Raw genomic sequence first — 13,263 nt, forward strand, 5'->3', positions numbered from 1 at the left:
GAATTCCACCATGATTTCAACAATTTCCATCCCACCATCAACCTCAGCCTGGTCCAGTCCACACAAGAGATCCACTTCCTGGACACTACAGTGCTCATAAACGATGGTCACATAAACACCACCCTATACCGGAAACCTACTGACCGCGATTCCTACCTACATGCTTCCAGCTTTCACCCTGACCACACCACACGATCCATTGTCTACAGCCAAGCTCTGCGATACAACCGCATTTGCTCAAACCCCTCAGACAGAGACAAACACCTACAAGATCTCTATCAAGCATTCTTACAACTACAGTACCCATCTGCGGAAGTGAAGAAACAGATTGATAGAGCCAGAAGAGTTCCCAGAAGTCACCTACTACAGGACAGGCCTAACAAAGAAAATAACAGAACGCCACTAGCCGTCACCTTCAACCCCCATCTAAAACCCCTCCAACCATTATCAAGGATCTACAACCTATCCTGAAGGATGACCCAACACTCTCACAAATCTTGGGAGACAGGCCAGTCCTTGCCTACAGACAGCCCCCCAACCTGAAGCAAATACTCACCAGCAACCACATACCACACAACAGAACCACTAACCCAGGAACCTATCCTTGCAACAAAGCCCGTTGCCAACTGTGCTCACATATCTATTCAGGGGACACCATCACAGGGCCTAATAACATCAGCCACACTATCAGAGGCTCGTTCACCTGCACATCCACCAATGTGATATATGCCATCATGTGCCAGCAATGCCCCTCTGCCACGTACATTGGTCAAACTGGACAGTCTCTACGTAAAAGAATAAATGGACACAAATCAGATGTCAAGAATTATAACATTCATAAACCAGTCGGAGAACACTTCAATCTCTCTGGTCACGCGATTACAGACATGAAAATTGCGATATTACAACAGAAAAACTTCAAAACCAGACTCCAGCGAGAGACTGCTGAATTGGAATTCATTTGCAAATTGGATACAATTAACTTAGGCTTGAATAGAGACTGGGAGTGGCTAAGTCATTATGCAAGGTAACCTATTTCCCCTTGTTTTTTCCTACCCCCCCCCCCATTCCTCAGACGTTCTTGTTAAACCCTGGATTTGTGCTGGAAATGGCCCACCTTGATTATCATACACATTGTAAGGAGAGTGATCACTTTAGATAAGCTATTACCAACAGGAGAGTGGGTTTGTTGGGGAGGGTGGGGAGAAAACCTGGATTTGTGCTGGAAATGGCCCACCTTGATTATCATACACATTGTAAGGAGAGTGATCACTTTAGATAAGCTGTTACTAGCAGGAGAGTGGGGTGGGGGGAGAGAAAACCTTTTGTAGTGATAAACACCCATTTTTTCATGGTTTATGTGTATAAAAACATCTTCTGTATTTTCCACAGTATGCATCCGATGAAGTGAGCTGTAGCTCACGAAAGTTTGTGCTCAAATAAATTGGTTAGTCTCTAACGTGCCACAAGTACTCCTTTTCTTTTTGCGAATACAGACTAACACGGCTGTTACTCTGAAATTTGATTGGAGTAATTTATTCTGGGGAGCTAAAAGGGGCTGGGGACAGGAAGTTGTCCCTGGGGAGCAGTTTAGCACCCCGGATTGGAGCCTGGTGGAGAGAGCATGCCCAGGAGCCCCACCCACCCCAAGAGGACACTACAACACTAGGAATCTTCATCTAGATGAGAGACCAGCTGAAAAAGGCATTGACTGTTCAAGGGCCCAGCCCCCCGACCCTCAAAAAATCTCAGAGCTAAAGGGGAGGACTGGAAATCATTGGGGCCAGGGCACTGAAGGACCTGACTGTGGTTTCAATGGGGAGACGCCCTGCTAAAACCCCACCTGACCACTAGGCAACACTGTTGGTGATTGTGCACATTCTACAGATGGGCCAACAGTTTTGTGCTCCCTACCTGCTTACTTGCACTAGAGTGTAGATCTTTCCAAGTTATGACTAGTATCTTCCTTTTACCTCTCTTCAACACAAAGCAGTATGGCCAAACTTCTCAGACTCCCAAATATGCTGAGCTTCCACAACTCCTATTTAAGTCAGTGGAAGTTACAGGAGCTCACATCACCTTTGAAAAATCTGATCACTTTTATTTAGGCACCTAAAGATATATTCAAAATCTTTGGCCTGTATTTCTTCACATTTATGGGTTAACACAAAGTTTCCTGTTCTTAAAAAATATCCATTGAACATCTGATTGCCACACAAATTACACAAAATTGTGCGAAATGGTCTTCATGTGAAATTTATGTTTCATCATTAATTATTTGCTATTGAATGGCACCTTTGATTGCTTTGCGGTAAAATCCAACAGTCATATCCCACAATCCTTATTCAACCATAACTCCCACTGATTTCCATTGGGAAAATGTCATAATTGTACCTGAATGAGAACTGTGCCTCAGTCAAATCTCTGGACTGTAGTGTTTGGTCCCAAAGCAGCAAAAGAAGAATTTAAAAAGGAGAATACTGGCCTGCATGATGAGACACTGTTAATCAACAAATGAAAAATTAATGAGAAACAAATTGGATGCACAATTAAAGATACTTACAAAATGGGATGTGTGGTACTATACTTATAAGGAACACAATAAAGTGAATATTTTAAATTAATTATTATGTTTTTATCCTCCTCCCACGAAAATCAGTGGGAAGTTTGCTGCTGACTTCAGTGGGAGCAGAATCAAGGCCTTTAAACTGCATGCAAAATTGTTTGGTTTGATTCAAATTGTCATTCATACAGCCATCCACAGCTATATATTTATCTTTAGGTATTAGAGAGACAAGGCAGGTGAGGTAATATATTTTATTGGATCAACTTGTGTTGGTGAGAGAGACAGGCATTCGAACCACACAGAGATTTCTCCACTGTGGCTCGAAAGCTTGTCTCTCTCATCAACAGAAGTTGGTCCAGTAAAAGATATTACCTCACCCACTTTGTCTCTCTAATATGCTGGGACCAACTTGATTAGAACTACACTGCATATATGTCTAGGTATAGCTACCTAGATATAGATGGATATACCCTACTATTTTCTCAGTAGAAAATAAAAGCACACCCTTTAACGTGCACAGATTTGTTTATATAAACGAGAGTACAGTTAGCATGGCAATTTTTATCATTTAAGTTATTCAGCACTGGAGTGCGTTAGATTAAAATTATACACATATAACTAGGAGGGCATTTGCTAACAAAATGGGAAGCTTTGAAAGGAACCAATCTAGCAACAAAACAAAACTTATGACTTGTTGAGATTTAGCTATGAAAATTCCCTCAACATTAAGATCCTGGTACAAGAAGTTGCTGAAGCACAAGCCTAACTTTGAGGACCTGAGCAGCCTCATTGACCTCAATGAGACTAGTCACCATGTTTAAGTACCTTGCTGAATTTGCACCTAACAGAAGAGAACACTTTGATGGGCACACATTTATAACTTTAAACAAGCTATTTAAAATCCCATGTAACATGTCTTTAAGATGACAATTCTACACTTGCAAAATGCTGACTTCTGTGGAATTGTGCTTATGAATTCCACGAATCACCTTGAAAAAGAAGGGTTTTGCTGAGTGTAACTCAAGAGTTCAGAAGAAAATATCATCAGCTTAGCTTAGGCCTTGTCTAGACTACCAAGCTTTGACGACAAAAGTGATGTCGACACTCAAAAATCTGCATAATAAAAATCGGAGTGTCATGTTCACACTCGCTTCTTCTGTCGGCAGAGTGCGTCCACAGTTGGGGCACTATCATCGACAGTGTGAGCAATAGACTGTGGGTACCTATCCCACAGTCCAGCTCGACACCTTCTGTCACTAGGTGTTGTGGGAAGGCGGAGCAGATTGCAGCGCATCTTAGAACTGGGCTCAATGTCCCGTGATGCATTGCTTTCTGTCCCAGCACTCCATGGGCTTCCGGCTTTCTTTTGCGGCATTTTTCAACGGCCCTTCTTTGCTGTGCACCCCGGTATCTTTGTGAGACGGGATGGATCCTGCACTGCTCTCCTATTCTCTGTTAGCTGTCATGAAGACATTGCAGATGGCAGTGCAGTTAATCACAAAGTTCCTAACTGAAGAAGCTCCCAGTTGCGTGACATGCTGTGTGATATGGCTAGGAGCAACTTTAGATTGCTTTTGGCATTCACAGAACAGCTGCATAGGGTAGACCATCACTTTTGGGCTCGGGAAACAAGCATTGAATGGTGGGATCGTATCATCATGCAGGTGTGGGATAATGAGCAGTGGCTACAGAACTTTCGGATGTGGAAAGCCACCTTCCTGGAACTGTGTGCAGAGCTCGCCCCAGCACTACGGGACAAGGACACCATAATGAGAGCTGCCTTATTGGTAGAGAAGCATGTAGCAATCACTGTGTGGAAGCTGATGACTCCAGTCGGCTGCGAATAAATTTGGAGTTGGGAAGTCGACTGTTGGGGCTGCGTTAATGCAAGTGTGCAGAGTAATTAATTGAATCCTGCTATGAAGGACCGTGACTCTGGGAAATGTATGTGAAATAGTGGACAGCTTTGCAGAAATGGGTTTCCCTAACTGTGGAGGGGCGATGGATGGCAAAATTTTGGCACTAGGCCACCTTGCGAAGGAGTACATCAATAGGAAAGGGGTACTTCTCCACAGTGTTGCAGGCACTTGTGGCTCACCGTGGGCGTTTCACTGACATCAGCGTGGGATGGTCCGGGAAGGTGCATGATGCACGCATCCTCAGGAACACTGGCCTGTATAGAAAGGTACAAGTGGGAACTTTCTTTCCAAACCAGAAGATTACAGTGATCCTGGGAGATCCAGTGTACTCCTTACAGCTGTGGCTCATGAAACCTTACACGGAAAACCTGGACAGCAGTAAGGAGCAGTTCAACAACAGGCTGAGTAGATGCTGGATGACAGTGGAATGTGCCTTTGGCAGATTAAAGGTGCACTGGCGATGCCTTTATGGCAGGTTAGACCTTAATGAGAATAATATTCCCATGGTGATAGCCGCATATTGTACATTGCATAATCTTTGTGAAGCTTTGAGTGGTGAAAGGTTTGAGTGGAGTGTGGAGGTAGAGCACTTGGCTGCTGATTTTGAGCAGCCAGATACAAGGGCTGTCAGAGGAGCCAGAGGGGGCCAATTTGAATCAGGGAGGCTTTGAGGCAACACTTTGAAAATGAGAACCAGTAATGTCTATCTCTGTGATTGGTGCTGCAATGTTACATTACATGTAGTTTTCCTAGGAAGTAATAGTGATATCTGGGGCCTTACTGTCCAGCAAGCACATGAATAAACTGTTTGTGTATGTATTGGTATTGCTTGCTATCTCAATTTGCAGAAAACAAATAAAGATGAGCAGGGCTTTGGAGCTGTGCTCCGGCTCCGCTCCAGCTCCAGGCAAAAACCTGCAGCTCTACTGCTCCGGAGCTGCTCCGCGGGCTCCACTCCACATCCTGAAGATGAGTTACCACTCAAAAACTTTGCTTTTATTGGACAAGAAACAACGCATCGAAAACATCCAAAGATGCTTGGTGGGAAAGAAGGTACCAGGGAAGGGCAGATTTTCAGAGCTGTGTGTAGGTCCAGCTATCATTATGAAAGTTGTCTGAGGGGGTGGAATAAAGGGGAAACCGAGAAGTTCCAGGAAGTGGACTGTGTGGGTGGAGTTTGGGGGGGGTGCATAGAAGAGAGTTCTGAATGTGCTGCAGGGGAGGGCGGGTACTGATCTACTCAGTCTGCAGCATTATTAAGGACTTCAGCTTCTGCATTTGCTCCTGAATTACTTTAATCAACCGCTCAGTAGTGTCCTTAACAAACTCCTGATTTTCTTTTCTGGCCTGCCTTTCGGCTTCCACCACTCCTTGTGTTCCCTTTTCTCTGCATTGGAGGAGTGACTCCTTTTGGTGGTTCTTAGGCAGGTTTATCAGTAACACAGTGCTCCAGCCGAGTCACATTGTCTGCATATTAACTAGCACAAACCCCTTCCAGGGTATACAGTCCACTTGGGCCTATCTCAGTACCCCCTCTCCCCCCAGACCTCCCTGCGCTTTGGTCTCTAAGTAGTCCAGCCCTGGTATGGGACTGTATCTCCAGGGCTTCCTCACTGGAGACACTGTCTTCCTGCAGCCCTCCCCAGGCTCAGTGCCTACTCAGTCCCAACAACCAGCCAGGAGCTCCCTCAATGCTCCCCTGGTCTCTACTAGCAAACCATCCATAGCCCTACTGCTCTTCCAGGCATCCAGGCCTGCAGTCCTTTTTTCTCCTGCTCCAAGCAGTAACTGACAACTGCTCTGCTCTGCAGCTCCTTTTATATGGCCCTCCGGGGCCCTGATTGGCTGCTTCCCCTGCAGCTACTCTAGCCTGCTTGGAGGACCTCTCTACTGCTCCTTCCCTGGAATGAGTGTGGTAGAACTGTGAGGCCTCTAGCAAGGGGCCTTTGGACCTAGTCCATCCCATCACATGAGGGTACATCTACTACATGCTTGTGGCTTCCGCCCTACTCCCTGTGTTGCTTGTCTGTGTGCCCCTTTGGTCCCTGCACAAGTGATTGCTGAATCGCACGGGAAAGATTCCTACAATGGGGAAGGAACAAAGTTGCTCTGCCGAGGAACCTTCCGCAGAGGATTATGAAGTTCCTCTAGAAACCTTTCCTGGAGATCTCTCTGGAGGATTCCTGTGAGATCTCGGCGTGCATCAACACCCTGTTCCGCCATACTGATTAGCTACACAGAGAAATGTCCATCTCACAGAAACACAGCCAGCCTTCTACATTTCTATACCCTGAACCCACTTCCACACTACACAAACCACAGCCACTTACCAGATGTCTCCTCTCCTGCTTCTTGCTTGCCGGAGAGCAACTGCTGAGACTGGCTAGACACCTTTGGAGTGGTGAACAGTTCCTGGATGCCTGCCTCACTGGGTGATCCTGCTAGGAGCTCCACATCATTGTCTAACTCCACCTCTTCATCAATGACTTTGTCCTTCGGATTAGGTCCTCTTTCCACTGCCTCCAGGCCCACCGAAGTACCCACGGGGCTCTTGGCAGTCAAGGTGGGGTCACCACCGAGGATAGCGTTCAACTCCTTATAGAACCAGTAGGTCTTAGGTGCAGCATCGGAGCGACCGTTTGTCTCCCTCGCCTTATGGTATGCCTGCCTCAGCTCTTTTATCTTCGCTCTGCACTGCAGCGCATCCCGTTCACAGCCCTTTTTGCACAAGCCTCGAGAAATGTGCCTGTAGGTATTCCAATTCCCACGACTCAAGTGCAGCTGGGACTGCACAGCCTCCTCTCCTCATATACTGAGAGGATCCAGCAGCTCCGCACTGGTCCAAGAAGGAGAGCGTTTGCTGCAATTACCTGCCATGGTCGCCTGGGAAGATGCAATGAGACCTCTCCATGCCAAGCAAACAGGAAATGGAATTTCAAAAATTCCGGGGGCTTCTAAAGGGAAGGGGCGGATGGCTGTTTATCTGACTGCAGGGCAGTAGAGTTCAAACTGCTGACCAGAATGATCACGATGAGCTTTGTGGGACACCTCCTGGAGGCCAATTAAAGAAATAAAATCAAGTGTGGTGTCTACACTGGCATTTCGTTGGCAAAAATTTAGAGGAAAAAGACTTATGTCTCTCATTGGGGTGGTTGTATTTTGCCACCAAAAGTCACATCGCAGTGTGTACATATTCACTGTTTTGTTGAAAAAAGCTACATTTTGTTGACAAAACTTTGTAGTGTAGACAAGGCCTTAGTTTAGTTTAGCTGATGTAACACTAAGCTGTCAGTATTATGAAAAGATAGACAGAGCTAACATTTGACTCCGTATTGATGACTTTATTGTTTTACAAAAATGTATAAGGATTAATCTGGAAAAATGTTTCTTCCACAGAATCATGAAATTTCATGTTGCAAAGAGAAAGTTTAAAGAGACATTACGTCCATATGATGTAAAAGATGTAATTGAACAGTATTCAGCTGGTCACCTTGATATGTTGTGCAGAATAAAAAGTCTTCAGTCCCGGTAAGGAAAGAATAATCCTTCATCATTGAAGATCCTTCCTGTATAAAAATACCTTGAGCTATTTTGTCATTTAGCACCAGAAGAACTGTGTGTCTTTTATATTACCAGTTTTTTTTTGGCCCAAGTTTCACCTGTACTGCAGCTTGGTCTTCCTTTCTGTGAATGCAGTTAGCCCTGCAATTAAATTGTGGGTGGAAAAAATGTGGATGTAAATTGGGCCCAGAAAATTTAAAAACTTAGGCCCCCCCCCTTTTTTTTTAAGTGCACTCAAACTGATGGAATATTTAATACAGTGACTGTTTGAAAACTGTTTTCCAATCCCTTATATTCTCATTGAAGTTAACAGAAGCTGAGGGCCCATAGCACCACAATGGCCCGGATCCTATATTTTAATATTCTGGACCCCATACAGTAATAAACTGACACGTCCATGATACATATATATCCCTCCTTATATTTGCATTTGGGAAGCATTTCCCAGATTTAGAAGCCCAAGCTCTCTGTTTGTGCCCAGCCTTTCCAATGCAGAGTTTTGCAGTTCCCTCCACCTCTGGCTCTTATATACTGTATGCCGGTTGGCCACTATGAAATGACATCTGAAGAACACCCGGAGGGCTCAATACTGCGTATTAGTTATCAGAGATATTGATTTATTTCAGTGAGCACTATATATATAATTATATATATATAATTCAAAGCCTATCGCCCTTATTGCTGAACATTACTTTTTTTAAACCTTCTCTTAAGCAACTGTCCCCTGCTTCATGTCACTAGTTTAGAGTAAGAGCACACATTACAATAAATCTCTCCATACCACTCTCAACACCTACCGATTTTTTTAAAAATTCTATGTTGTGCTGGTTTAATACAGATAATACTAAGCATGAGATATAAATGTTGGGCCCCATCCTTTAAACACTTTTGTTCATATTTGATCAATCGGACCACTAATGGTAGTGAGCAATGTACCCAGTAGTAAGTGTTTGGAGGACTGAGCCGATAGCTTGAGACTAAACTATCCCTCACAAATATGTATCTATTATCATTTATTTATATGTGTAGCAGATCTCACAACTAACAGTAAATATAACTTCATTGCCATTTAGCTTCACATTTTGCTCTCCCCAGATGCTTTAAACATCATTCCACACTCTTTTATAGTATTTTTGTGAACTTTGATTACTATTATTTTAACAAAAATAAATCCATCCTTTTTCTTAGGCATTTTTCAGAAACTGTTAAATAGTTGTTGTAATTATAATTTTCAATAGATGTGAACAGGGGATACTTCCACAATTTCACCATTTTCAGGAATCATTATAGTCTCCAATTTCTTTCACAGCGTTGACCAGATTCTTGGAAAAGGACAAATCACAACAGATAAGAAAAATCGAGACAAGAATACTGCAGAGAATGAGACAACTGATGACCTTAGTATGTTAGGGCGTGTAGTCAAGGTGGAGAAGCAGGTAAAGTGACTGTATGAGACCATGATTTTGTTTTATTGCTTATAACTTTCTGTAATTAATAATGGATTTTTCAATTTACAACAACTTAGTAAAATAACTTTATCTGGTGTCTGCACTATTCTAAATGTTGAAGTAAAACACACACAAATTATATTACATTAAATGTGTTTTGTATACAGAAATGGAGACACATACACTACTGAAATCTGCACCATTTAATAGCTAAAACATTAACTTAATCATGAAGCATCTGTAAATACACTGCTTTTAATAGCTTTCTTTTTTTGATGAGTAGCATTTTTATACAGAGAAACACACATTTCCTTTATATGCAGATTGTTCCTATTATCTTTTACATTTTCTCTTTGCTTAGATTCTAAAGAGGCTCTAGGGAGGCAAATATTTTTAAATAATATTTTGAACTTACTTTAACCTTTTTTCCCCAATCTGCAGGTACAATCCATAGAGTCAAAACTGGACAGCCTGTTAGATATTTATCAACAGGTCTTAAGGAAAGGATCTGCATCAGCACTTACTTTGGCTTCATTTCAAATGCCATCTTTTGAATGCGACCAGACCTCTGATTATCAAAGTCCTGTAGACAGCAAAGATTTATCTAGTTCTGCACAAACTAGTGGATGTGTATCCAGATCAGCTAGTGCCAACATGCCTCGTGGCCTACAGCTTATACTGACACCAAATGAATTTAGCACTCAGGCTTACTATGCTTTTAGTCCCACTATGCATAGTCAAGCAACACAGGTGCCAAATGATGGACCTGCAACAGTAATAACTAATAATACATCAAACCAAATAAACCAGGCAACTAAGCCAACAACACCAACAACATTACAAATACCACCTTTCTCCTCAGTCAAGCACGCCAACTGGCCTGAGCCTCTTCATATTATTCCTCCGACCACACAGGAAAATATTTCTGATGTCACCGCTTGCCTTGTTGCTTTAAAGGATAATGGAAAAGTTGCACAGCCCAAAGTGACAAAGGATCTTTCATGGAGAAAAAGCCTTGATACAGAAGGGGAACCCTTGGTCCCAGTTAAACCAGTAGTGCAAATGGATTTAGGAAAATCTTTATCTGTACAAAATCTTATACAATCATCTGAAGAACTGAATGTACAGATTGCTGGGAATGACTCCAGTGGCTCAAGAGGGAGCCAAGAAGTGTACTCCAAATGGAGGGAGTCAAAATTATTTATAACAGATGAAGAGTTGGAAGCAGAGACAAAAACAGAGGCTTTTGAAAGCATCTCTCGCTCATTAGTGGAAACAACTCTCTCTACTGACTGTCTAAGGACTGGAATATCAAGATCATCTCAAAGCATTTGCAAGCCAGGGGACAGTACAGATGCACTCAGCTTGCCTCATGTCAAACTTAAATAACAATTTATGGGTTTTCTTCATTGGCTGAGTAATTCCTTTAATCATACATATCATAGCATGAACACTTTTGAAAGCCTTTTTAATAAAATAAAATTGTAAGAAACAGGAAGAATCTGAAAGGCAGTTGAATGAGCCCATATCTTCTAGTTGCATGAAAATGCATGCTTAAGTGACAGCTAAAATTCAAGTTTATACCTAATGTACATCACTTTTATGTAGTACAGTAGGTGTAAATAATGAGTAATCTACAAAGTTAATACTGCAGACTGTGTCAGAAAGCAAAGGTCTGAGCATTTAGAAATAGTGTTGTTTCTACAGTACAGAAGTAAAAATTGTAAGATTTAAAGCACTTTGCTTCTGGATTAATTAAAAATATATATGTCCTGAATTAGACAATAGTTTATGTTTACAACAAAAATATTATCTACAGCTGCTAGCAAGGTACCAAGGAAACTAGTAATATGGGACTAGAAATGGCTGCTAGTTGCAAGATATACACATTAACTCATCATTAATCAGTGATTTTAACACTCTCAGCTTTAGAATGTTAATTTCTGTAACATTTTTGGTGATTTAGTGCTGTGGCAAAGTACTTTGCACACCACTTTCAGGTTGTTCTTTATGATAAGAACCTTCTTTTGCTATGAAATGTATAAATTCAAAGGATAAGGGCTGGCATTAGAGATGGATAATCTGGACTACTGCACCAAAAATTCAGGGGCAGCTTTCCTTACCCCAAACTTGCTGATATCACTGATGTGCCCTTCCCGAGGATCTGAAGCATTCTGGAAGTAGAATCAGCAGGAGAGGAGAGGGCGTTACCTTTATTGTAGAGGCAGTTCTTCTTTCTGCCCTGAAGGTGGCAGCATGCTTCACAATTGCACCCTGATACTCCATGATACTGTGTCAGAAGTCTGTGAAGGAAGTGAACGTGGTAACGTATGGGGTATTGAAAGCAGAGGGAAAAACAAAGGGGATAAGGGAAGAGAGAGAGACTACAGAAGGGGTGAAGAGGGGGAAAAGAGAGACAATACGATAAGCAAAGGAAAATATGAATTTGGAGAAGAAAAAAAGGGGTGGGAAAAAAGGGGATGGGGAAAAAATGAAAACAGCAGGGAGGCAGGGACAGTGAAAAAGGTCTTTAAAATTCCAGCCTGTTGGTCCCAGACAGCTAGTGTTTTTTCCAAAAAGCCATGTAAGGAATTAGGAAATGGGAGAGGTAATAGAGACAAACAGCTGAATTGCCCAAATTGAAGAAGACTGAATTTTTAAAAACGAGGGGACGAGAAGGAGAGAGGGAAAGGAATCACATTCTTATTAGCTCTATAATGCCATTTTACAAAGGTGCCAAGAAAGGACCCTCAGACTCCTTCCCCATACCACCTCCCACCTAGTTTGGGGATTCAAAACCTGCAGCATATTGAGCATTCTCCCCTAAGACCTCCTCTTGCTCTCATAGCCTTTCTACGTTTCACTTCTGCAGAGGTGCAGTAGCAGTACTAGTGCCTACCTACTGGTCCTTACCAGGGCTTTGCCATGGAACCCTGTAGGAGCCTCCACCCTTCCGCACTGAACAAGATTTCTATTTCTTGTATCCCCCCAAATTACAGCCGACATGTACCACTGACTCATGGGCAACCTGTTCTGGGCCTGGCCACCTCTAGCAACAAGAACTCCAAATGTATGGGAGTGCCAGTTCCAGCTCACTCAGAGCACTGTTTCATCAAAGCCCAGCCCTGCTGAGGATTTATTATACATCAAAAATGTCACAGCAGTCTTAATCATGGCTAAATGCTGTAGATTGTATTGTGAAGGACTTGAACTGTTTACTATGAATCCACTGTAATTTCTGCCTCCATATTTCTTTTACAAAAGTATTCCTGGATGTTACATGATAACCTTATTATGTGAAAGTACATGCATACTGTAGAGTGTATATATTGTGTCAGTGATACAGGATCTATGGATGATAAGCTGCATTCTGTGGCTTGTGCCAGAACAAAGCTCACGTGGTAAATTCTGAAAGATGTCTTGAAGCACAATTAGCTATCACTGATTTGCCATCGCATTCATCCTTTACTACATCCTTCATGTGCAGCCTGATCATATTAAAGCCGAATTGCGAAGATATTTTTGTGATGATAAATAGGTTTTTCAACATCTGAGAACATTTAAATATTGACTTATTTGAATGTCTGCAGTTTGTCCAGCCAAATCTGTAAATTTAAAGTATTGTACAATATCTAAAAATGATGTAATTTTTAGGATTTTCTTTTCTTTTTTCCTAATTTTTTATGGTGCCTTTCTTGCCATTTATATAAAATCTCATACAGTTGTAGATGTAAATCTGTACTTAGGTCTGATGTAGGGGCAAGAGCTT

At 42.4% G+C, this 13,263-nt stretch overlaps 1 protein-coding gene across 2 annotated transcripts in view; it reads left to right on the forward strand.

Moving 5' to 3' along the window:
- KCNQ5 (potassium voltage-gated channel subfamily Q member 5) overlaps positions 1-11,923 on the forward strand; it is a 515,927-nt gene extending 504,004 nt beyond the window's left edge. For both annotated transcript variants that reach the window (XM_074947984.1, XM_074947985.1), the window contains 3 exons: positions 7,882-8,013; positions 9,356-9,482; positions 9,936-11,923. In XM_074947984.1, the coding sequence (XP_074804085.1) occupies positions 7,882-8,013; positions 9,356-9,482; positions 9,936-10,883 (1,207 nt within the window). In that variant the 3' untranslated portion in view covers positions 10,884-11,923. The remainder of the gene's footprint in view (positions 1-7,881; positions 8,014-9,355; positions 9,483-9,935) is intronic.
- Positions 11,924-13,263: the final 1,340 nt, after the last annotated feature.

The sequence above is a fragment of the Natator depressus genome, chromosome 3, assembly GCF_965152275.1.
Source record: "Natator depressus isolate rNatDep1 chromosome 3, rNatDep2.hap1, whole genome shotgun sequence".
In the NCBI taxonomy this organism is placed as follows: Eukaryota; Metazoa; Chordata; order Testudines; family Cheloniidae; genus Natator; species Natator depressus.